This window comes from Marmota marmota, unplaced genomic scaffold, assembly GCF_001458135.2.
Source record: "Marmota marmota marmota unplaced genomic scaffold, marMar, whole genome shotgun sequence".
In the NCBI taxonomy this organism is placed as follows: domain Eukaryota; kingdom Metazoa; phylum Chordata; class Mammalia; order Rodentia; family Sciuridae; genus Marmota; species Marmota marmota.
This window is the reverse complement of record NW_025999998.1, coordinates 10,114,347-10,140,690: the sequence shown is the minus strand read 5'-3', so window position 1 is coordinate 10,140,690 and position 26,344 is coordinate 10,114,347. Positions and strand designations below refer to the sequence as shown.

The following is a 26,344-nucleotide window of genomic DNA, read 5'->3' as shown; positions in this document are numbered from 1 at the left end:
CCCCAGCCTAAGAAAATGTTTTGTTTCTAATTTTCTTTAAAGAAGCTTTCAGCGGTGGCAGGGCCCCCGCTGAGATCTGTGTTAAAGGGTAGTGGCTTGTCACTTGCCAGGAGCTGTGCTGAGATGGTCCTGTAGTGCTCTGGGCCCAGCGCGCCGGCCCCGGCTGACTGCTCAGGCTCTCAGAACCGCGGAGAACAGTGGCCGATTGTGGCCCTGCCCTCCTTCAGGTGACTGAGGGCCCAGGCCGCTAGGTTTGCACTCCGGGAAACACAGGCTCTTTCATGAAGAAGTGGCTGGCACGGAAAAGACAGAGCCACTCTGTGGGGATGCTTACATTGCCGCCTTTATTTGTACTCCTGGCAAAACTGGAATGAAGTCCACACGTTTTCAGAAGATGCCGGTTTCCTGTTTTCATTAAGAAAAAAAGGGAATGCCGAACAGCTGAGTGTGCTGGGGGTGGTGTCGCCGAAGCCGAAGGGAGACTTCATTGGTAAAAACCCGGCCTATGGTATTGCGCGTGGCAGAACTAAGTGGCTTTTCCTTATGGGGAGAGGAACCGGGGCTTCGGGTGTGCTGGCCGGGAGCGAGCCGGCTGCTGTGCTGCGGGGCGCTCGGTAAGGTGAGTGCTGCGGACTCCCGGGCGCGGGAGGCTGAGAGCCGCCTGCTGGGGCCCGGGTTGAGTGGCAGATCTGTCTGCCGGCTCCTTTGACACCCGAGCCTGCCCTTTCTCTTTGCTTACAAAATTTCAGACAGCTCTGAAAACAGGTCTGGCCACATATTTTGGGTGGTGAACACTTTGTTCATCTGGAGTTGAAAGTTAGAGAGGGAAGCCAGACGGAAAAAAAAAAAAAACATTCTGTTAGCATGAGCACAAGTTTCCGTGCACAAGCCCTGTGGATCAGCTCTCCCGTGCTTAAGCTAGAAACGCTTTGGTGCACGGCCCTTCTTTCAAACGGAATTCCTTTCCCGCCTGCTTTTAGATGAAATCTAGCGCCTACCTTCTATCAGCTAGTGTAGTTTAATATTGTTTTAAATTGAGACATGAAGAATGCTTACGATCTTTAATTCCTTTAATTCCTCCGGTTGGCAGGCTTTCTGTACTTTTCTTTCCAGTATTTCAGAAGAAGAGTGGAAGCCAAAGGGCCAAGGCAGGCGGAGCATTGGTCATTGGTGTTCTCCCCTGTAGTGTTCAGCAGTGTTGGGGGCTGGGAGAGCAGATAGGCAGCCCATGATTGCCAGGCCTTGAACCTTGACGGCAATCAGGTGGGTGGGTGTACTCAGGATAGGGCAGGGGTACAGATGGTTTCTATTTTCATTCCTGGAGTTGGATTTTTTTTTTTTTTTCTGTAGTCCTGAGAATGTAGAACTTGTGAGTGGGACTCCAGGAAAACACATTACTTAATCCCACACTTTAAACAAACAAAAATGGCCTTGCTTTTAAATTTGAAATGCAGAGCTCAGGTCAGCAGCAAGGTCTATGCTTTGAAAGGTTCCTGTTTCCTTTTTGAAATGTTTGGTTTAGCAAGAAGTAGATTTTACTGAATGCCACATGATCCAGTGCTTAGAACATAGGTTTGCTCTTGTTGTCATTTTCCTTTGCATCTGTTTGGATTTATCAATAATAGGAAACAAGAATTCTTGAAATAGTGAATGTTTTGTTCAAAAAAAAAAAAAGAGTGGAGAAAACAATGCCTATAGTTGAGAGGATTTTGTTTGATTTTTAAGCAGGGAGAGAAATTGATAAATGGGAGACACAGAAAGTAGAGTTGAAGTCTGCCCTCTGACCAGATTCTTGCTTCCATGCTTCCTAAGTTAATACCCAACATCCTGTGTCCCAGATTTCTATCAAGAAAGTGTCAGAGCAAATTGGGATCTTGTACCAGTGGGCAGGTGCTAGGTGGCTCTTGGCCACTGGATAGAAAGGCTATGAGGCTTACAGAAGAGCAGGGGCAGAATGCACATCCTTGGCCCCCTGGCCTGACCTGTTAGTCTTCAGCTGAATTTTAACATTCTGTGCTTTGGAGGGTACTTTATGAAATACGAGTCTTAATGTCTATCCACCACCCTTCAGGACACTATAGAGGACAAATGAGATAATACTTGACAGTGCTTTAAAACCTATTTTAATGCATTCTTTTGTAAATAATTTGCTAAGGGTTTACTGTGTGCTTAGTTATCAAAATCATTTTCTCATTACTTTATTTAACCTTATGTGTTAAATAGAAGTTCAGAGAAGTTTGTCAACTGCTTACCAGCTAGGTTGTAGATTCAGGGTTATAGGTCTGTCAGCTCTTTTAAATTTATTTCAGGTTGCTGCTCTGCAACATACACAAATAATTATTTTTGCCATTATGTGCAATGTATGGTATTATAATATTCTCTTCTCTGTCCTAGAAAAAGCAGATGATATTCTGAATGGAGACCATGACAAGGAACAGAAAGACCCTTATTTTGTGGAGACACCCTATGGCTATCAACTAGACTTAGATTTCCTCAAATATGTGGATGACATACAGAAGGGAAATACCATCAAGAAACTGAACATCCAGAAGAAGAAGAAACCTTCTGTGCCATGCCCAGAAACCAGGGTCACATCTGGTCAGCAAGGTGCGTGGACTTCTACCGAATCCCTTTCATCTTCCAACAGTGATGACAACAAGCAGTGCCCCAGCTTCCTCCTAGCCAGAAGCCACGTTACATCAACTCCAATCCCAAAGCCACCTGCCCCTCTGGAGACCTTGCCTACTTTTCTAACCATCCCAGAAAATCGACAGCTGCCCCCTCCTTCACCACAACTCCCAAAGCACAACCTTCATGTCACCAAGACACTAATGGAGACCCGGAGAAGGCTCGAACAGGAGAGAGTCACCATGCAGATGACACCGAGTGAGTTCAGAAGGCCTAGGCTGGCCAGTTTTGGAGGCATGGGCTCTACAAGCTCCCTCCCCTCTTTTATGGGTTCTGGAAACCACAATCCTGCCATGCACCAGCTTCAGAACGGATACCAAGGCAATGGGGATTATGGGGGCTATGCCCCAGGGGCTGCTACCACCTCCTCCATGGGGAGTTCTATCCGCCACAGCCCCTTGAGCTCAGGGATCTCCACCCCAGTGACCAATGTGAGCCCCATGCACCTGCAGCATATCCGCGAGCAAATGGCCATTGCCCTGAAACGCCTAAAGGAACTCGAGGAACAGGTGAGAACTATCCCTGTGCTCCAGGTAAAGATCTCTGTCTTGCAAGAGGAGAAACGGCAGTTAGCCTCACAGCTGAAAACTCAAAGGGCTGCATCCCAGAATGATGTCTGTGGTGTGAGGAAGCGCTCCTATAGTGCGGGAAATGCCTCCCAGATGGAGCAGCTCTCCCGGGCCCGGAGAAGTGGCGGGGAGTTATACATTGACTATGAGGAGGATGAGATGGAGAGTGTGGAACAGAGCACACAGAGAATAAAGGAATTCCGGCAGCTCACGGCAGACATGCAGGCCCTGGAGCAGAAGATCCAGGACAGCAGCTACGAGGCCTACTCAGAGCTCAGGGAGAATGGGGAGTGCCCGCCTCATGAGTGCCGCTCTGTGGCTGTGGGTGATGATGAGAGCATGAATGACCTTGTTGTGTACCACCGGGGCTCTAGGTCCTGCAAGGATGCAGCCACAGGGACAGTCACTGAGATGAGGCATTGTGGGGTCAACGTGACAGAGGCCATGCTCGGAGTGACTACGGAAGCTGACAAAGAAATTGAGCTACAACAGCAGACCATAGAGGCCTTAAAAGAAAAAATCTACCGCCTGGAAGTACAGCTTAAAGAAACCACCCATGACCGGGAGATGACTAGACTAAAACAAGAACTGCAGGCTGCTGGATCAAGGAAAAAAGTCGACAAAGCCACGATGGCCCAGCCACTTGTCTTCAGCAAGCTGGTGGAGGCAGTGGTGCCGATGAGAGACCAAGTGGTTGGCCGTCAGGTGGATATGGTAGACACGTGCGTTGGGACCTCTGTACAAACAAGTAGCATAGGCATCTCCTGCCAGCCCGAGTGCAGGAACCAAGTGGTGGGGCCCGAGCTGCCCATGAACTGGTGGATTGTTAAGGAGAGGGTGGAAACACATGACCGAGGTGCTGGGAGGTCTGTGGAGATGCGTGACGAGAGCGTGGGTGTAGAAGTCAGCGTCTGCGAAACAGGCAGCAACACAGAGGAGTCTGTGAGCAACCTTGCGCTCCTCACCACTAACTTGAACCTCAAAAACGTGCGGTCCATTGGCTGTGGAGATTGTTCTGTCGATGTGACTGTTTGTGCTCCCAAGCAGTGCAGCTCCCGGAGCGTGAACACAGAGGCTGTTGTGCAGGTGGAGGCAGCTGTCATGGCAGCACCTCCGACTGCACACCAGCACACCAGCACGGTTTGGGAACAGGCGCACCAGTGCACCAACACGGAGACAGCTACCCTCGTAGAATCCTGCACCAACACTTCCCTGAGCACTTTGGATAAGCAGACCAGCACCCAGACTGTGGAGATGCGGACCGTGGCCATAGGAGAGGGCCGCGTCAAGGACGTCAACTCCTCCACCAAGACACGGTCTGTTGGTGTTGGGACGGTGCTTTCTGGCAATTTGGGATTTGGTAAGCCATCGGCTGTGAAGACTAAAGAGTCAGGTGTGGGACAGATAAATATTCATGACAACTACCTGGTTGGTCTCAAAATGAGGACCATAGCATGTGGGCCTCCACATGGATCACAGTTGACTGGGGGGCCGATGGGCAGCAGGAGGAGCGTGGGTGTTGGGGACGAGCCTGTTGAGGAGTTCCTGGAGGGCCCCGAGACCCAGGCTCCATCTGGAATGGTGACTGGCCTGGATCACTACATTGAGCGTGTGCAGAAGCTGCTGGCAGAACAGCAAACACTACTGGCTGAGAATTATAGTGAACTAGCAGAAGCTTTTGGGGAACCTCACTCACAGATTGGTTCCCTCAACTCACAGCTGATCAGCACCCTGTCATCCATCAGTTCTGTTATGAAGTCTGCAAGCCCGGAAGAGCTCAGGAACCCTGACTTCCAGAAAACCAGTCTGGGTAAAATCACAGGTAGGTGGCACCCTAAGAGCCCTGGGACTCGGGAAGTGTCTTAGGCCATTTTCTGGTACTGTAACTGAATTCTGTGGACTGGGAAACTTACAAGGAATAGAAGGTTTTTTGGATCATGGTTCTGGAAGGCTGGGAAGTCCAAAGCATGGTGCGGGCATTCGGTGAGGGCCTTCTCACTCCGTTGCAACAAAGTGGAGGGCCTCACTTGGTGAGGTAGAGCAAGCATGCAGAGAGTCCTGCAGTAATGATCCCACTCCTGCAATGGCAACTTTAACCCACTCATGGAGGCAGAGGGATTGTTTCCAACCCATGAACTTTTGGGGAACACATTCAAACCATAGCAGGAAGGATGTCTTCTCAGGAGATAAGAAATGGTGAGGGATGGTACTAGGGATCGAACATGGAGTCTTGTTAAGCTAGGCCAGTGCTCTGTGGCGGAACTACTTCCCTTTATTTATTTTAATTTTTTTAATTCTTATTTATTTTTTGAGATGGGGTCTTGCTAAGTTGCTGAGACTGGCCTTGAACCTACAATCTTTCTACCTCAGCCTTGTGAGTAGCTGGTTTCCAGGCCACCAAGCCCACCGAGGAATTTTTTATTTTTATCTTTTTTTAAACTGCTGGAGCCATTTTGTGGAATCATAAAGAAAGCTCTAGAATGGTAATAGAATGAAAGCCAAGAATCACAATCCATAAGCAACTCTGGTGGTTACTTTAGCCCGTAGCTGAGGACTAATGGGGGGGGGGGTAGTAAATTGGTTTTGATTGGCTAGACGTTGGCCCCTGTGGCTGCTAGTTTTATGCTGCCTTCTTGTTTGTATTTCAGTTACTTACTTGTTCATTTTATATAGAACTATCCAAAAAAATATTCTATTCTGTTTGTACCCACAATTACCAGTATATTATCAGTCAAGTTTTATGAGGGGATAGAGACTTTCATTCATTTTATTAATACAGCAAAGAGTCTTTGAATTCCTACCCCATCTCCAGGATAGGCACAACAAGAGTCCTCTCCCCTCAGTGCTTATGTTCTAGTCCGGGGCACAGGTAATGGAAAAGAGACCTGCATAGTGGTAGATACTGTGAAGATGATGACTGCAGTTATGGGGACAGGGACTGGCAGTGGTGATAGGTGGGGCTATTTGAGCTAAGGGACCCTTGAGCAAGAAATCTGAGTGGAGGGGTCTCTTCCCACTGCTCATTTTGGTAGAGCTTCTTTTTTTTTTTTTTGCTTTTCTCATTCTTTCCCTTATTCATTGGGACTCCTGCTCACCTCTGCCTTCCTTAACACTGAAGCTCATCAATGAGGAATTGCCCAGGGAAATCTCTCCCTGCAAGCCTCATTCAAATGACTTCCCTGGTGTCGGGCACTCTGTGTGTCTGACAGTGCACAACACCTTCCTTGGCACTGCCCAGCTTCCGTTCTTGGCACTCCAGTCCTCACAAACCAGTGTGATCTGGCCATGGGTGTGCATCCAATTAATTTTTTCATGTTGAAATGTGCACAATAGACTTCAATAAGATATCAGTCTTTCTGTTTCCCTTTATTAGCCTGAGAGGGCAGTGATTAAAATGGACTGAAATAGATTACATCTTCCTATGTTTCCGCTTTCAAACCTGAAAGAGTATTAATTTTTAGTATCTGTTCTATTGGACAGATAGTTTATTGTGGAAGAAAAAACAATGAATGTGACAGCTGATGTGTGGGTTTTTGCCTTTTAGAATCCAAATAAATGGACATGGGAGTCATTTAGGATAAGCAGGATTAAAATGATACATGGACATAAGTGATGTCTTAGGTAACTAATAATGTCTGCTTCCACATCCTTTTACAAATCATGGTGTCAGATGTTGAAGTCAAAATAAAATTCTTAAAAGTCCTCCAGATATGACACAGAGGATCATGAAAGCATTTCCTTCCCAGCCTTTCTCCCTCCTCCTCAAAATAGGGTTTTTATTTCACATTCTTGCCTAAAATATTCAGCTGTAACACTGGAGTAATTTTGGTGGCCCTCGGAGACTGGGGAGCAAGTTTTGTCTGGCTGTGCTGCAGTGTGTGTTGGTGTATTTCCAGTCATGCTGACATTCCACAGGTCACATTGTGGATCTGACCCTTCAAATGAGCACCTAATTAATCAGCTAAAATTCATGAGACCTACAGCACTTGTGAGCCAGAGAATCAGTATTTTTAGTAGCACTTAGTCATAGTGGCAGCCTCTCTTGGAGCACACAGGGATAACTTTAAAGTATGTCTAATTCACATCACATTTGTAACCATTTTGCTCTAATGTTCTAATGAGGAAAGAATTAGGTTAGGAGCTCAACCCACAGTATGGTACTTAAGGCAGCTTGATATAGTAAGGTGAGATTCCTAATAACTGCCAGCTATGAAGCAACAAGGTGTGTCAAAATGTACCAGGGACACTGCACACCCTACAATACAGAGTAGTACTGTATAGAATGTGTATCTGTACTGAGAGGTATAATGGAGTGTGGAAAGGTATCCATTCACATTTCTTTCCCCAAAAAAGATAATAGAGAATTTGGGCTTGATATCTAATCTCTTGTGTGAACCTTATATTTTGAAGAAGTTAAATTTGGGCTCTGAAACTAGGCGGTCTCTGCCCCAGGACAAGTTGTCTTTGTTCCCTCACAGACTATAGTGAAGATGGGGTGAGTCATAGGAGTAGACCATTTGGAGTGTCTGCAGCAGGGTCTGAGTGCTCTAGAAGAGCTGGCCACCACCATTTTGAATACTTCCAGAACTGGAGATTAAAGATTTTTTTTTTTCACAACACCTTTATCCTATTTATTTATTTTTATGTGGTGCTGAAGATTGAACTCGGTGTCTCATGTGTGCTAGGCAAGCGCTCTACCCCTGAGCTACAGCCACAGCCCTGGTCATTTGTTCTTAATCCAGATTTTAACATTCATAATTCTGGCTTGTGACCTCCCCCCACCAATTATTACACCTTCCTAACTAACAATTTTATCAAGATAACAAAATATAGAGAAAAAATGGCAAAGCAAAATTAATATGATATTCAGAGTCAGTGTTAAAGCTCAAAATGAGGCGTATCAGTGCCCAATCTGTAGAATTTTACTAAAGACAGATACTAAAAGATACTCCTTTAAGTATGCAGAACATTATTTTTAGCAGCATCATAGTGCCCAATACTCTTGTTCAGTTTCTTAGATTTAGAACTGGAATATATGCTTACAAATTAACAGTGTAGAATAACAAAACAGCAAAACCCACCCTTACAAAACAACTATGTGCTCAGTTTATACAACTGCATACTTAAGTTTTTAACAAGATTTGAATCATACATAGTCTTCCTATGTATTTTATTTCATTTATTTATTTATTTTTTAACCTAAAAGCTCACTCACATTTTCCCAGGATTTGAAAGAGAATATCATGGCTTTAATGAATTGAAATTTAGTGGTCATCAAAGGTGTCCTACCAAGTTTTTAAAATTCCTGGTAGTGTGAGTTTCATGCATTTAATATTTTTTCATGAAATTGAAAAGAGGAAATAAGTTTCTATTGTCACCAAAAACCTTAGAAAGGAATATTTATTTTTCCTATACATCAATTGAGTTGTACTGGTTTGAGGAGTGATGAGTTAATGTTTGTTACTGTTGTTTTTCCTTCTGGAAAGAGGGGGAAAAAATAGAAAACTCTAGACAAATTACTTGCAGTTAAAAAAATACTCTAAAATATATATAACTGTCTTTGAGCAAATACGAACAAAACTATTTCTAAAAGTGGAGTTTAGCATACTACAGGGACACAGCCACATCAGTATTTATAGCAACACAATTCACAATAGCTAAATTGTGGACCAACCCAGATGCCCTTCAATAGATGAATGGATTAAAAAATGTGACATGTATACACAATGGAGTATTACTCAGCAATAAAAGAGAATAAAATCAAAGCACTTGCAGGTAAATGGATGGAGTTGGAGAAGATAATGCTAAGTAAAGTTAGCGAATCCCCCAAAAAAAACAAATGTTGAATGTTTTCTTTGATGTAGGAGGCTGATTCAGTGGGATAGGGAGAGGGAGCATGGGAGGAACAGACAACTCTAGATAGGGCAGAGAGATAGGAGGGGAAGGGAGAGGGCATGGGGTAATTAATGAGATTGAATGTGATGATCATTATTATCCAAAGTACATGTATGAAGACACAAATTGGTGTGAATATACTTTTTATACAACCAGGAAAAAATAAATAAATAAAAATAAAAGTGGAGTTCAGGGCTGAGGTTGTGGCTTAGCAGTAGAGTGCTTGCCTAGCATGTGCAAGGCCCTGGGTTCGATCTTCAGCACCACATAAAAATAAATAAGTAAAATAAAGGTATTGTGTCCAACTACAATTAAAAAATAAACTCCACTTTTTTTTAAGAATTTAACTACCTGCCACCCAGTTTGTAGAAAATTTGTTTCTCACACTCAAACAAAAGTACTGCTTTTCAAGTTAGCTTCCATATTTGCACTCCTGGTTATTTGGGGTTTGATAAAATATGTTTCTTCAGGGAGATCTAAGCAAAAGCAAAAGCAGGGAAATGACATTGTTACAGAGTACATTTCTAATTGTCTTCTGTTTCAAATAAGGCACCATGTTCTTATTATCTGTTTTTATCACTTTAAAAAATGCTGCAAGGGCTGAGATTGTGGCTCATTGGAAAAGCACTTGCCTTGCACGTATGAAGCACTGGGTTCGATCCTCAGCACCATGTAAAAATAAATAAAATAAAGGTATTGTGTCCATTTACAACTTAAAAAAATTTTTTTTTAAATGTTGCAAGCAAGAGCATCAAAATAATCCAAACCTAGTGTTTCTGGAGCCCTGTGATATATAATGGCATGGTGTGGTGGAGGGCCCACTGGCCTGGATGTCAGGAGAATCGACTGCTGGTAGTGACTGACTTAGTAATTTGTAGTATCAGAAAGAGAAAAGAGTGTTTATGTTCGTGTGTGAGAAAGACCGAGCCCCCACATCCTCCTGTGTCAAATGACAGGGTTGAGTTAGATTTTTAGATTTTTCTCACAGGGCCCTCTCAGCAGGATTGTGTGTGGAGTGGGGGAGAGGATGGGTATTGGGGACTGAACCCAAGGGTGCTCTACCACTGAGCTACATCCCTAGCCCTTTTTACCTTTTATTTTAAAACAGGATCTTGCCAGGTTGACCAGGCTAACCTCGAACTTGTGATCCTCCTGCCTCAGCCTCCCAAGTATATGGGATTAAAGGTGTAGGTCATCACATCTGGCAGAATTTTTCCATAAAAGTATGCCTTCATAAGGCTAACCATCAGATTCAGCTGAAGAAACTTTCCTAAAACACATGGGTCTCCTACCACCCAGTAGGCACCCCAGATCCAATTTCAGGGAAATGACCTTGGAACAGAGCCCACAGCTTCATGAACAGTTTTACTGTTTATTTCTGTGGTACTGGGGATTGAACCCAGAGCCTCATGCGTGCTAGGCTCCACCAGTGAGTCACATCCCCAGTCCACACATAGTTTTGCATTTGGGCTTTTCATGAAGACAATGCATAATTTTCTTTAGATACTCAAAAGGAATAGTTGACCTTCTGCAAGACTGAAATTGCAGATCGAAGTCATCTGTTAGAGACCTTGGGGGGTAAAAAACACTCTAGTCCTGAGGAAAAGATCTTCCAAAGATTTAATCTGCTCATCACCTCGGTGAGCCTTGAGTTGACACTTGTTTGGAAACTCTTAAACTAATCATTTAAAATAGATATTAGTGAAATGCAAATGTGCTCTGGAGAAAGATGCATGTTTGACAATTTCACGCTGAATGAATCCAACGTATTCAGTTCATATTGGGCTAAAGTATGGACGTTAGTAATTGTCAAGTACAGAAATGAGTTGGAGTTCATGAGTGTCCAGTCAAAATGACAAATGTAACTGATATTGGAAGATGGCTATAGCTGTTTGTTTTCTGAGTAGCATATTTCAGTAAAGATTTTTAAGTCTGCATTGTCCCTATCAGTATCAATTGAATGTCAAGTATATGCAAAATGTGATACTGCAACAAAGAGATATAAAGATGTACCTTGAAAAACCTGCCACCCAGTTGGGAAGCCAAGGACAGCCCCCAAAATGTGAATGATCACCTGTGGCAACATCTATCAGGTACCAAGTACTATGCAAATAAAAAGTGCTCGGAGTTCAGCTGCCATCAAGGTCTCAGAGGTCTGAGGAGGAGGAGGCCTTAGCACTATTGGGAGGAACACAGAGCACATTTAAACTCAGCTTTAGTTAATGTAGCCTATCAGGTTTTTTGGGTCCAGTCTTAGAATGGCGTTTAATTACATGTGGGTGGGGTTGTGGTGAGGGAGAATTTAATTCTTAATCCACTCTAGCATTTTAATTTCTAAATGAGTAGCCCCTTTTTGATGGCAGCTGTTTGATATGTTCCCATGAAAATATCAAAATGGATCTAGAAACGATTAAACAGCAGCTCTGATTAATTAAGTTTTCTATCTCCAGTTTGAGTTGGCTGTTTGTGACCTTCAGGCAGAGTCCTGAGAGGAGAGCATAGAAACAGAAAGGGACTGACCTTTGTCTTCTGCCAAACGTCTTCTACATTTCCCTGAAAAAAATAATATACATCAAGATAGAAGGTGGTCCTTCATGAAGAATCTCTGCTGTTTGTCCCTCAAATGTTTGGGCTGAAAAGTGTGAATTCATGGTGAACCCTTTTTATGGAAAACTAGAACTATCTCAGATTCCTTTGAATTCTTATATTTGGGGAAATAATAATTTACTAAATACTTTACTCACTTCCATAATGAATCTGGAATTTCAGTCCTTCTTGACAAATAAGCTAGATATCCAGTTGGAAGGCCTAGCTGAGAAGTTGGCTACGCAACATGGTTAATTAGATGGTCACATGATTCAGAGCTGTTTTCAGAAAGCACTTGACATTATAAATAAAAATATGGATTCACATGTCACAAAAGTTACCATCTGTCAACAGTAATACTTAACATCCATTTTAATACATTTCTAAAGTTAATTTCCTAACAAGTTTGGTATATTTCATCAACTAATATCCATTCTAGATGGATAAATATCACAGCAGACTGGAGAAAAGGATGTCTGTAAAATTCTCCCAGCTCTAGTTTTCACTGGGTCAGGGTTTTGTTTGCTTGCTTGTTTGCTTCCTTCCTTCCTTCCTTCCTTCCTTCCAACATTCTTAAAGTTCAAGGCATTGTGAAGTAAATTTTTCATTATGGGTTTTCCATTCCCCTCTTCTCTAACGCCCCAGTTGTGTCTTTGGAAATAGCTGTTAACTGGTGGGAATCTTGAGCATGTAGGTCAGAGGGTCAGAATTCTGAGAGTGTTTATAATTAGTTCTTTTGTTTCATTGCTCTTGTTTCGGTAGTATTCCATGTTCACCAGGGTTTCCTAGCACCAGTGATCCACAATTGTTAATAAAACCTCCACCAATTCCTGAGAATTCACGTGGGTCCAAGTTGATGAGTTGAGACCAGAGAGGAGTCTACACTCTTGTTTTCAGGGCATGTTCTATTTTGGTTAATTTAATTCAGTAGTTCTTAATCCTGACTGCATGACAGAATCACCTAGGGAGAGGTTAAAAGTACTGAAGCCTGGCCACCTGCAGATAGTGCATTGTATAGACGTACCCCAGGCTGGGCTGTAGCTTGATAGTGGAGCACTGGCCTGGCACTGGGTTCGATCCTCAGCACATAAAAATAAATTAATAAAGCAAAGGTATTGTGTCCATCTACAACTTAAAAATTTAAAAAGCCCCACCCCTAGTTCGGGAGACTAAGAGGCAGCCAGATTAGGACTGCTGGATTTTGTAGTTAACCTCTTCATCCCTGGCTCTCTTGACTGCACCTGTCCTTCACTTTGCTTGAACATGGCAGTGAATTGCCATGCTACGTAAATGTCCACCCAAGTCATGCAGATGAGCTCAGAGAATTGGGTAAGAGCCATTCAAGTCCAGCCAGAGTGAAAAGATTTTCTGGCAATGCAGGGTAGCAGATTCCCTTGACAAATGAGAACTAGCTTAATGTTTAATGATGTTCTGGCCTTAACCTGTTAGTCTCAAACAGACTCTCTTCTAGTTGAATGCATGGGCACTTGTGAAAGCCCTCCTATTGTTAAATGCTGTCCCAGGCACTGGAGAGGGCAGATTAAAATCCAGCACGAAGGGGCTCAAGCTTACCGCCTCTTGGAGGGCATACTCGTGAAGCCAAGAAATAGGGCAGAGCATAGTTTAGTCTGCACAGTAGGTGCTACAGGGCAATGTTGGAAAAAAAGCTGTCTCTGGAATCATATCCTAGAAAAATGACTATAGTGTTAATATCAACCTTATTAATTTGTTATGAGCCCTTCATATAGTATATTACTTCTTTGTCACTAAATACTAATTTGTTCCATTTATTAAAAAAAAAAAAAGAAAGAAAGAAAAATGACTATAGAGGAAATAGAATTTGGGATAAGCCTTAAAAAGAACATGGGTAGAACTTAACTGGTGAAGGGTACTAAAATCCAGGCCTGGTGAACAGTCTGCTTAGGAAAGAGTCCTGGGCAATGAAGTCACAAGACCACCCTGGGCACATGCGGGGTAGGAGTGGTTGAGCAGTGCAGCTTCCACTGGCAGATGAAGGAGCTTCATACTCTCGCCTGAGGGACTTGGCCATTATTACAGAAGCTTTAAGAGGTCCCAACTTACGAAACCAAGTTATGGTGAGAGAAATTAGGGCATTTGGCACCTCAGGGTGGATAAATTATCTGCAAAAAGTTGATGAGAGAGGGGTTTACTAGGTTGTTAGGCATATTTTATATCTTATGTGGTTACATAGGCATGTACATTTACAAAACTCATCAAACTGTATGCTTAAATTTGGTTTTATATAAACTATACTACCACAACAAAACATAGTACACTTATAGTGTATATATTTGTATGTGAGTATGCACACACACGTGCGCAGGGGTGTGTGTATGTGTTATCCTTGATGCAATGCTGGGGATCAAACCCAGAGCCTTACACATACAGATAAATGTTCTATCACTGAACTATGTCCCCAGCCCCTAATTTAAAAGCCATGTTTAAATAGAAGAACCTATGGATTTAAAGACTTAAAATCCACACCAATCAATGGAAAGTTGGTCAGTACTAGTTCATGCCCTCAAAACATTTAAGTCCAGAAGGAAATCTAAGACGGTCACAAGAAGCATCTTGTAGTTGGTATGAAGGTCCCAGAAAAGGATTGGAAGATGAACTGAGATAGCTCAGAGAAAGGAGAGCTGTTTTCAATGAGGGAGATCAGAGAAGGCCCTGAAGAGGGCATGATGGGAGGGGCTGGCCAAGTGGAGGTGGGAAGAAGGGCTTTCCAGGTGGAAGAGAGTAAGCTATGGTAGCCATGAGGAGGTAAGAAATGCCCTCCCTCTAGACAGAGCAGTGGGAATTAAGATACCAGATTATAGGTAGTTTAGAGTTTCTGGCTAGGATCTTCAGTGACTCAGGAGGCTGGGGCAGGAGAATGGCAAGTTTGAGACTAGCCATTTAGCAAAGGCCCTAAGCAACTTAGTGAGAACCCACTGCAAAATAAAAAGAACCAGGGATGTGGCTCAATGGTAAAAGTGTCACTGGTTTCAATCCCCAGTACCCCCCCCCCAAAAAAAAAATTATTGATACGCATGTCCTGGTGGTGTGGACTACACTTTTTTTCCAAAGGGATTACTTCTTAGGTTGCGTCAGGTTTTGTTTTAGCTGGACTAATGACGGCATCACAGCTGGGTTGGGTATTGCTCTGCATCAGTGTGACCCGGGAATAGCCGTGCAAGAGGGGCCAGCAGGATGCTGCTCTAGAAGCAAGGATTGCAACAGCCAGAGCAGAGAGAAAAGAGGAGATGCTGTGGATCTCTAGTAACATAGCTCAGCATATCTAGATGTGATAATAAAGGAAAGATTGAGTCAAAGGAGGACTTGGAGATTTGAGTTTAAGTGGTTTAGGTGGTATTCCCATTTACTCGAAAGTAAAACACAGCAGGGACAAACACTTTTTAAAAGACCAAGTTGCAAGAACCTTTTTAAACAACAAAAAAAATTTAAGTCCCTTTCATCCACTCCCAGCATTACACACTCTATATCCTTCTCTTTCCTGACAGGAAATAATTTGGATTGTACCTGTAAGTGTGGAGGCCTTCAGTCAGGAGGGCTATTAAGCACACAGTTATCCTGGCCTGTCCAAGAACTGGGGACCACAGAAGGAAAGCCTAAGAACAGCCAGGATGGCTTCCCTTCCCAGGAAAGTGTACCAGCCCTGGTGAACCTGACAGATGACCAGATAGCCGCAGGCCTATATGGTGAGTCTTCTCAGGGGCCTTGACATCAGGTCTCTAGGGACATTCCAACTGAATGACACTGTACCTTACAAGTTGACCTGGAAGAAAAGATCATGCAGATGGTTGGAAAGAAGGCCTAGTCTTTAAGATTATCAAAGCAAAAATGAGCCTGATAAAAATGCCAGTTGTCACTGTTTTGTGATGTCTCAAAGTACTAATAGTCCCCACCCCCTGTTTAAAGGACGTTTTTAATGGAACTTTGAGTTATTGTCTTTGCATGCACATACTTTTCCAATGGAATTGGTGTGAATTCAAGTTATATTAATTTTGATCACCTCAATTCACTTTTTTATAGTATGTACAAATAACGAAAATACGCTGAAGTCCATCATGAAGAAGAAAGATGGGAACAAAGATTCCAATGGTGCAAAAAAGAATCTTCAGTTTGTCGGCATTAACGGAGGGTAAGGAAAGATGGTGGTCCTATAGCTCAGCATCATCTGTATCTGTCTTCTTTGCCTCCTGTTTGAATCCCATTTCAAGGTACCTAGTCTGGGATGCTGCCACATCTTGGTGATGGAAGATTCCCTTCTCAGAAAGGTGCATTTGGGCTTCTCTTCTCCCTTCCTCTTGCTTTCTTTAAGGATGTATCACTCTCTTAAGGACACCTGATGAAGCTGAGCAATTGACATCTCATCTTTTATCTGGAAAAAAAAAAAAAAAGGGTCTTCAACCAAAAGCAGCAGGCACCAAGGTGGTTGCACTGTGTTGGACAGCTGGTACTTACCTGTGCTAGAACTCAGAAAGGAGCAGAAAGAGGTGGAGCGCATCACTCCCTGGGCCAGTGACTGTCATTCACTCCTTCAGCATGGGTTGCTTAGCAACCCATGTTCATGAACAAAACCATGGGGCCTTTCACCTGAAGAGCAACCTAGTCATGCCATCAGTTCTTTGCTTTCTGAATAGAATGTTTATTAGTTATTTGTTCTGTCTCTTCTAGTTGGCTCAGGTAAATAGTTAAGATTCTTCATCTTCTTATAGTTGAACCTAAACAATTGGCTGATAGACCAACAAGAAAGCAATGGTGCAGAGTTAATACTTATAAGAAAGTGAGTCACCAGGGTTGACATGATGGTACCTGTTTTCCAAATCTTCTAAGTTATATTTGGCACAATATGTCCCAGGAGATTTTGGAGGACATGTATCAGAAGACTATTGGTTACTTATGTGATCTTTTAACACTGGGAGAATGAATGGGGCAAAATAGGATGAATGGAGAAGATAAATAATGAGCAACTGCAGATCTCGATTTGTTCTAGGCCAGAAGTCCCATGTTGTTCTTTTAACAAGGAGTGTATGGGCCCAAGTTGGCCCTTTTAAATCAGAACCCATTCAAAACCCACCAGGCCACTGATGAAATTTCTGCAGCCAATCAGCAGGTTTGCCCTCATAGATATTTCTGTCACTGGGTCTTTATGGGCACACCTTGCATCTCCTGAAATCCCAATTGCCACCTAGGTATGAAACAACTTCAAGTGATGATTCCAGCTCAGATGAAAGCTCTTCTTCCGAGTCAGATGATGAGTGTGATGTCATTGAGTATCCTCCTGAAGAAGAGGAGGAGGAAGAGGAGGAAGACGACACTCGGGGAATGGCAGAAGGGCACCATGCTGTTAATATTGAAGGTTTCAAGTCTACCAGGGTGGACGATGAAATGCAGGTTCAAGAATGTGAACCTGAGAAGGTGGAAATCAGAGAGAGGTGTGGTACATTCCCCTCCCCTCCCCTCTCCCATGTTAGTGTATTTCGTCAATAGAATTAGCTGATTCAGATTTTTGAGATTATGTATATTTGTTTGATCTATTTCTTAGCATCTTGAACAGATGTACATACTTCTAATAAAACAAGTACTACATATGGTAACTCCTAGATCCCTTAGGATAGCAAAGAGAATGGCTTGGTAGCTCATCTCCTTTGAATTCAGAACTCTTTGCTATCTAATTTTACACATGGAACCACTAGCCACTACAGGTTCCATTATTTGAATACCTCACACTTAAAGACAGATTTGAAATTTTTGCTGACTAGCACACTTTTAAATTTTGTCTTTAGTCATTTATCTTGATGCAAGTATCATTACTGTTATTACCATTGGGTGATGAGGATCATGTACTTTGCCTCAACCAAATATCCCATTTACTGTAAAGATCATAAGTATCTGTTTCACTGCTCTTTGAGTGATCGGGAACATAACAATGGATTTAGTGATATCATAAATAGCAGCTGAAATAAAAGATCAGAAACTCTGGTTGGCCCAAAAATGTACATAAAAATTCAGTTTTAAAGACAATTAGTAACTAAGGATTTGATGCTCATAAAATAGGACAGAATAGAGAAGATAGGTACCTCAATATGGTTTTTCCTTCTGTGAAATATAAACATTTTAGAAAACTTTAATTTGAAAATGATAGTTAACTGCATTAATACAAGGTAAGTGCTTCTAGTTTATTTTTCCAAGTGGTTTCAAATGGCTTGAAATGTCTTGTCATCTGTTTTTTTTTTTTTTTAAAACAACTCTGTTGAGATATAATCTGTTTACCATATGTCATCTGATGTGTAAATTTTTGTATGGGTTGAACAAATAATTCTGAGTTACCAGATGTGTGGTAATTTAGGCTTCTTCAAGCCTTTAAGGATTAAAAATATCTCCAAATGTTACTCCATAATGTCATGAAGTCCCAACTGGTCTATCTAGAAGCTGCTTTCACAAGGAGACCTTGAACTCTGGCTAGAGATGTTGGCTTATATGATAACATCAATCTTAGATGCCTAGAGGTACCTCCAACCATCACAACCTGCTCAGGATGGCTCAGGGCCACTTGTCTGTGAAAGGGTTAGTAGGTTTAAGATAAAAATGACTTTCCCTTTCTGGTCATTCCTGAACTATCTTTATTTCTCCCTCTTTTAGGTATGAATTGAGTGAAAAGATGTTGTCTGCATGCAACTTACTGAAAAATAATATAAATGATCCCAAAGCTTTGACCAGCAAAGATATGGTGAGTCTGACCCATAGGCACAGAGTCTGTACTGAGTACCCAAGTGGCACCGCTGCCAGGGTTATCAGCAGCCTGCCCTAGAGCTGCTGTTGCATTCAGGCTTCTCCTTGAACTATTTCTAGCAGGAGTGAGCATTGTGCTGTCCAGCTCCCAGGAGCACACTATTTCCTGAGGCCCAACTTTGGATGTCCTCTACCCACCCTGTACTTTCTTGGGGTGGAGGCATTTATGAAGCACAGACTTGCAGATAGAAGGGAGAGCTAATTGCAGGCAATCATCTTTGTTTCCTTTGTTCACAGAACCTTCTGATTGAAAGAACAGCATCCCAGAATTATTTTTAAGTTGGTTTATTTTTTTTAAAGGAAACCTATGCTATCTGGGCTGAGGTTAGCATTCCTTTCAGTTATGAAACTACATATTGTGTTCTGACATGGAATGTAGGCAAAGACTTTTTTAAAACAAAAAATAATGTGCACTTATCATTTCAGTTTGAAAGATTCAGAAGCAAAAAGGTTGTGGTTGCCTTAGTGATCATGAACAGATACAACATAGGACACACAAATATTTCTATGGCGATGGTTAGTATGATACTATTGCCTAGCACGTCACCATTTCATGCACTGAGGATTTTGACTGTGTAGCTTCCATCCTAGGCTAGAACCACAGTTTATAGCTCCATCTTCAGTGCATTGAGAAAATGTGGCTTCTGGTGTTCAGATACTAGTGTACATCTGAAACATTACTGATGTTTAATGCTAAATAAAAGCAGCAGCAGGTGAAAAAGCTGATTTATAAGGCTCTCAGTTACGAAATCAGAATGGTGGAAGGGACCTAAGGAATTATCTAATCCTAGATAGTTTTCCTCTTACATGACAAACATAATTGGAATCCTGTAGCTCCATCACACTGTTAAAAATCTGCAGTGGCTGGCAGAAGTACCTGCTACACCTGCCCATGAGGGTGCTCTAGTCTAGTTCAGCGCCCCCTTCACTGAGGGCCTGAAGATTGACTTACCTGGAGCAGCAGCTACTTGATTAGGTTAGTAGTGCTGGGAATAGATCAGATGTATATTGACTTTGGGTTTGTGTTTTGCTTATTCTAATTAAACCATATGACCTTATGTGGCACTTTTTTGTTTAACTTCAGGTGTCATTTATTTATATTGCCATATAAACTTAAATTTATCAGAGCCAGCTAAGCCTTTATTTCTGGTTAGTGGGCTGAGAAAGGAACGTGGCTGTGACATTCAAAAGGAAATGCATAAATTTCCTGGTCAAAGGGTTACATAGAATTTCACACTGAAACTCATTAGTATGAGACCATGCCTCAGTCAGACAGTAAAGCCATGAACAGTCACTACAGTGTCAAATATCCCATCAGGTTTAGCCTGACTTTAAAATAGATGCTTTAGGACCCCAGATTTTATAGCCGTAAGTTTTTTCTTTTACTGTTATTAGAGTATGAGGTTATATGCTGTCTGAAATACTTCACATTTCTGCATCTCCCAAATTGCTGAGCATGGTGTCATAGACTGTGATCCATATATTTTGTTGAACTTTCTTTCACTGTAAAAGTGTTACTTTTGGATTGTGTGAAGTTGTGGACATATGAGTGATCACAATCCTGTCAGGACACCAATTTTTAGCAGTAATAAATTTAGGACAGCCAGCAGACATAATAGCCCTTCTTTCTGTGTGATGAGTCCAAAGAAATTTGAATGTTATAGATTTGTAGAAAATGAAAATTTTTTTACTCCCCAGACTGTTTTTTGTTGAACCCAGGAGTGCTTTACCCCTGAGCTACATCTACTCATTTTTTTGATGTAGGTTCTTGCTAAGTTACCCAGGCTAACCTCAAATTTAGTGGCTCTTACCCAATTCGTGCCCAAGTTGAACATGAAGCCAGCCCCGCAGTTGTATGTCATGGTCTAAGGTCTTCCCATGCAGTTGATCTTAACAAAAAATGCAATTTCTTCCAGATTTATTTTTGTTCTTATAACAAAATGGCTGAACATTTGCATTTGGGATTAGAGTCAGAATTGATTGGTTACACTCTGTATGGGCTTCCAGCCTAGAGTTATGGAGGAGCTGTGAGAGTTGCAGTTGGTCTGGCTTGGAAGGAAGCAGTGTAATTATAAGTGGGCTAATTAATGTCTTCCTGATTTCTTTGAAAATCATTTGCAAGGCCACTATAATTCCAAACTATTAGCTCATAAGTAAGGCCAGGCTTAAGCATTTTATCTTCATCACAAACACTGTAAAGAGAAGATATCCTCAGTTTCCAGGCAAGGAAACAGATGCAGAATAAGTAACTTCCCCAGGGTAATTTTGGAAATTTGCTCCTCATGAAGGAACCCAGGGGAGAGAGGGTGTTGCTCCAGCCCCATTGCTCTTAACAATGCTGTACAACCTCTTTTATGGAAATTAGAATGTAATACTGTGAACAGCTTAAAATCTGGAGGAATGTTCCAGCCTGGTGTTCAAGGCTGTTCTTGGACTCTGTTTTGGGAGCTGATTCTAATTGCATGCACTTTGACTATAAAAGGCTGGTTACTTGGGCTCTCGGCTACATCTCAGAAAAGCCTATAAATAGAACTAATGATGGTCTGTTGGCAGAGGTTCTGTCTGAACACCCTCCAGCACGAGTGGTTCCGTGTGTCCAGTCAGAAGTCAGCCGTACCAGCCATGGTAGGGGACTACATAGCTGCATTTGAGGCCATCTCCCCAGACGTGCTCCGCTACATCATCAACATGGCTGATGGCAATGGCAACACAGCCCTCCACTACAGCGTGTCCCACTCCAACTTCGAAATCGTCAAGCTGCTATTGGACGCAGGTACCTACCGTGGCCACCCCTCATCTTATTTGTCACGGCACTCAGGGTTGTGACTCAAAAGAGCAGGTTGGTTTACTCGTGGATTCTTTGACCATCCCAAGATCCTTTGTTTTTCCACATGTTGAGGCAAGAGTAATGCTGTCAGGCAGGGGAGGCTGAAGTTTAAACAAAATTGGACAACACAGCTTCCAGCTCTATTCTGGCTGCAGCTCGGCTACATTCAGGTGAGGTATAGCCCTGGTGCCTGCACTGAATCATGCAGGCTTGGCATGATTCTGTTCTCAAGAGGCAGGCTGCTGCTCACGGGGCCCAGTCAGAGCTCTTGTGCCTGTGGCCCACTTGGCTTGTCCTCATACACCAACCACTGACCAATGGCCTTGCAAAGAGAGTGGGTATTCAAGACGAGGACCAAGGAAAGCCACAGTCCAATCACTGTCTTACCCAAATGTACCATTGAGAAATCAGCATAAATCAAAGGAAGTGATATTCTTCTATCTGAACCATATTAATGAGAATAGTGGAAAATTATTTGCCATTCTAGAATACAGCCCACAAATGCATTCAATATGAAGTAAGAGCAATACTTGAAATTGACTTTTTTAAGTGGTGTATCTCAGTGGTACATAACTGATTTCAGTTTAATTAATGGACATAATGTCAATACCTGATTTAGAATATATAATGCAACTGTCCAGTTTTTGGACAAGAAAATGTCTTGTCCAATGGCCTGATATTTTCTACTGTTTGGGGAATGTTAAATTAATGCAGAAAAGAAATCCAAGCAGATTTTATCTTTTTCCCTATTTTAGTTCCCATATTAGGGTAGAACTGCTTCCAGCTGACAGGGAGGAATTTCAGGCCTCCTCTCTTTAGACTTTCCAGACTATAAACAGAGCTAGTGATAATGTCAGCTCCTATTAAAATAGTAGTGGACAATATCCAGGGAAGCTGAAAAGGATTTACTTTAGGATTGCTCCAGAAAGGTACAATTTTATATATCTTTGAAATGGTAGAAAGTATGTTGGCAAATAAAATGATTTTAATTTTGTGGTTGAATCATTTTTGCTGCTCACCATTATGGGCTGAGATTCTGGCTCCATCAAGTGTGACTGTGGAATGCCCAAGATCCTGGGGATCCTTGAGAGCACATATGCTCCTAGCTCCTCCACCACACAGCCTTTTCTTTTTCCACATAAGATGCACTTTTGTAAATGCCATTATGTCCTTGTGTGCACTTGATTGGGACCTCGAGGCAAGTTTTCTTGGTACCATCTCTTCTTGCCCCTTTCTGATACACCCATACTAGACATTTGGTCACACACAAAAGCTGCTTTCCAGCAGTCACCGTCATCTTGTCGTTTGATTAGAACATGCTAAAGGAACTTTTAAATGCCTGGAGGATAATTTAGAAGAGTTTCTAGCTCATCAGGTCTTAGTGCCTGGCAGTTTCTTAGAGGACTTCTACATTGTTATTGCTCAAACCACAAGTACTAAAGTTTGGTAATTGAAGTTCTGTGTTTAGGCACCTGTAAGAGCAGTAGTAAATTGAGGGATGCAGAGCTGAGTAGTGCTGGATAATTGGGCAACACCATATTCAGAGCTCTGTGCTCAACCTTTGCAAACCCTCAGCTTTCTGCATCCTTCTCTCAAGTTCCTAAATGTCTAGATCCCACATGAGTGCTTCTTCTCCAGAGCAACCGTTCCTTAGAAACACCTCAGACAGACCTGTAGGCTGCTATAGTTCAATCACCAGTTGCAAGCAAGGTGTTCCATAGATGCTCACTGTCATTTCTGTTGCTGCAGGCCTTGTGAGAGGGTAAACATTTTTTGTTTGGCATAAAAACATCCTAAGTTTCCTTGTGAGTCACTTAGTCTTTGAGCACTCAGTGCCCTTCCACTGAGTTCTTTTAGATACCATTCCTTCAGTTCGCATGAATATCTGCTGTTAGGAGATGGCTCCCTGCTAAAGAGACTCGTTTCTTACAGACGTGTGTAATGTGGATCACCAGAATAAGGCAGGGTACACTCCCATCATGCTGGCAGCCCTTGCAGCTGTGGAGGCCGAAAAAGACATGCAGGTTGTGGAAGAACTCTTTGGCTGCGGGGACGTGAATGCCAAGGCCAGTCAGGTCAGTGCACTTACTTGTTAATGGCTGCTTGAACTGGCCTCAGCAGATCTGCTGTGGCCCACTTCCAGCTCTGGGTCCTTGCTTACCAAGCACACCAGTTCACATGGGCTTCAGTTTCACACTGGAAACCTCTCCCTCCTTTGCCTGGCCTTCCCTGTCTGCAGAGTTTGAAACTTGCACAGAAACTGTGCAAGCCTGGCTTCTTAAATGACTAGGAGTCCTTATCATATACTCAATACCTACTCCTTCCTGTCTTCATGCCACGTTAGAGTCCCAAGTCCAGATGTATTCATGGCTTGACTTTTAAACATCATCTGAACTTTCCAGCTATGCTGAGACAGAGCTAGTGAAAAGTTGACTCCTTACTTTAACCTTCCTTATCTCCTAGCTTGCAAGAAACTAGTTGGTCCATGCCTGCCACCCTGCCCTAAGTAATTACATACACAATGCTTTGTCTTCACGCTGTTATGTCTCCCCTCCCCACCACCACCAGTCACTTCCCTGGCAGCTCATTCTGCACTTCTGAAGTCCAGTTGTCATTTCTCCCCTCAGGCAGGGCAGACAGCCCTTATGCTGGCAGTCAGTCATGGGCGGATAGACATGGTAAAGGGCCTGCTGGCCTGTGGAGCTGACGTCAACATTCAGGATGATGAGGGCTCCACAGCCCTGATGTGTGCCAGCGAGCATGGACACGTGGAGATCGTCAAGCTGCTGCTAGCCCAGCCTGGGTGCAATGGCCACCTACAGGACAATGTAAGCTGCTTCCACTGGGCCAGTGGGACAGGGGCACACACATCCTCTGCTGTTCTCAGGGATCAGTGTTGACATCCAGGTCCCCCACTTTGTAGCTAAGCTTGGCAGCTGTGCAGACTAATGCTCCCATTAACTAAAGGCAAGGGCAGAAAGACAAAGAGGCTTCACCCCAAAATTTATAAAAGGTGATTTGTGGGCATGTGTGAGAACCCATATGCTAAAGGAAAATAAATTCAGCGTAGGTGACTTCTGAGAAGTTTTATCTAGAAAAGGAGATTCTTAGTAGAAGCTGGGTCATTTGTGACTAAAACCAGTTCCTTTTCCCTTGGGAAAACACTTTCCTTACCCAAATGAAATACAGACAGGTGATATACTGTGGCCCATTAAAATGAGTAACTTAGGACAGCTCATAAGATATGGCTGCTTTGCACATTTCCCAAGTTGTTTCCATGCACAGATAACCCCTAACCCTGTAAGGCCAGGGGATGCTTCTGGGGTATGTTATCCAGGTCCAAGGGGAGGAGCACTGATAGAAGGCACTTAACTAGCCTGTGGGCAGTAAAACAAGCCAAGGGTCACAGAGGTTTGAACCAGAGCTTCCTTTAACTCAAAACACCAAAAAGTTAAGAAGAGAAAACATCCCCCTTTGCAATAAATTTCAAATACCACTGGGCTCAAGCCAGTACCATTTTGCTTAGCTAGAAGAGCAAACTGGTAGAGGCTTTTTACTGCTCTGTAGCCTGATGAGCTTCTGCCCTCAGCTACCTCCACCAGAGAACACTTGAGATACCAGGTGCCCTCAGTCCCCCCTAGAGGAATTAGTTGCCAACTTATCATTCCTCAAGACTCTGTTACATGTGTTTTGTTTATTGGCTTTTAACTTTCTGCAAAGAGCAGCTTTTAGATTAGTAATAAGATTCCATAGAGCCACAGGGAATTCCAGAAATTCTGACCACACCAACCAGTTACCCACTTCCTTATCTATAACTAAGTAGAACATCCAGCTGGCCTCCAGAAGAAAAGCAGGTCCCAAGATTCTAAACCACGTAAAATTGTTTCCTGCTGCTCATGACCAGACCCAAGTCCTTTTAATTCAAGACTAGACAGAACAGCTGGGGTTGCTCTCGGCCTTGCTGCTCCATCGAAATCTCTGCAATTTAATATAAATCAAGGTGTTAACTGAAATTTTTTTTTGCCATATGTACTTGTTTCCCTGGTACTTCCAGAAGATTCACAAGTCCCTGGGTTTGAATGCTTGCTTACACATGGATGTGACATGCAGCATTCCGTAGAGGTGGTCAGGATTTTAGACTAATATCTTCCTCCCCGGGAGGAAAGTTTAGAAAATGTCCAGGTACCTCATGGTACTTGGATGGTCATTTGTAATTTTCAGAAAAGAAACTTCAGCCATATATAGACCCCCATTCTGTCCTACTGCCCTCTTCTGGTGGGCAGAATGATTGAATAGGAGTTGTTCATGGGCAGCCTGCAGTTTTTAAGGATCCCTGGTAGACAGGCCTCTGTGCTGAACACTAATACAAGCCAGGGGAATGAGTCTCCTCATTCACATCCTAGGACCTCAACACTTAGAGATCCAACTGATATTTCTAAAGAACTGAACAATGGCTAGGTATGGGGACCTCATCCATTACTGGGGATTGTGATGGTAAGTTTTGGCTGTTTGAAGGTTTGAGAAACCCAACCTGGTTGCTTGTTTACCTTTCATCCTCAGGATGGCAGCACTGCACTCTCTATAGCCCTGGATGCGGGACACAAGGACATCGCCGTTCTTCTGTATGCCCATGTCAACTTTGCAAAAGCCCAGTCTCCGGTTAGTGTGTGCATTTGGAAATAGGCTAACATCCACAGACTAGCAGGCCCCTTCCTCCAGGAGTTAACAGGGAACATGGGTTTTATGCTAAAAAAAAATTCATTTCTATCCCATCCCCAAGACCTGAGGTGTAGTGGAGGCTACTCCTTGGGAAACACCTGGGTCTCATGTGGAAGGTTTTATTCTATGCCTAATTATCCAAGTGGTTTAACCCAGGGATACATGTCACCTTCCTGAAGCTATCAGTGGGCAGCTTGAAGTCCCAGCACAGCTAGACATACTGAGCCTCACTGACCTTGGA

At 43.0% G+C, this 26,344-nt stretch overlaps 1 protein-coding gene across 7 annotated transcripts in view; it reads left to right on the top strand.

The window, feature by feature from the left end:
* Nucleotides 1-26,344, top strand: part of Kank1 (KN motif and ankyrin repeat domains 1) — a 198,353-nt gene that overhangs the window by 170,882 nt on the left and 1,127 nt on the right. For 4 of the 7 annotated variants that reach the window (XM_048806854.1, XM_048806855.1, XM_015492895.2 and 1 more), the window contains 9 exons: nucleotides 2,395-5,079; nucleotides 15,263-15,460; nucleotides 15,795-15,903; nucleotides 16,958-17,200; nucleotides 18,408-18,495; nucleotides 21,111-21,330; nucleotides 23,317-23,459; nucleotides 24,012-24,212; nucleotides 25,945-26,043. In XM_048806854.1, the coding sequence (XP_048662811.1) occupies nucleotides 2,395-5,079; nucleotides 15,263-15,460; nucleotides 15,795-15,903; nucleotides 16,958-17,200; nucleotides 18,408-18,495; nucleotides 21,111-21,330; nucleotides 23,317-23,459; nucleotides 24,012-24,212; nucleotides 25,945-26,043 (3,986 nt within the window). Of the gene's footprint in view, nucleotides 1-137; nucleotides 620-2,394; nucleotides 5,080-15,262; nucleotides 15,461-15,794; nucleotides 15,904-16,957; nucleotides 17,201-18,407; nucleotides 18,496-21,110; nucleotides 21,331-23,316; nucleotides 23,460-24,011; nucleotides 24,213-25,944; nucleotides 26,044-26,344 lie in introns of those variants that run through there. The other 3 variants (XM_015492896.2, XM_015492894.2, XM_048806856.1) reach the window with 3 other exon arrangements.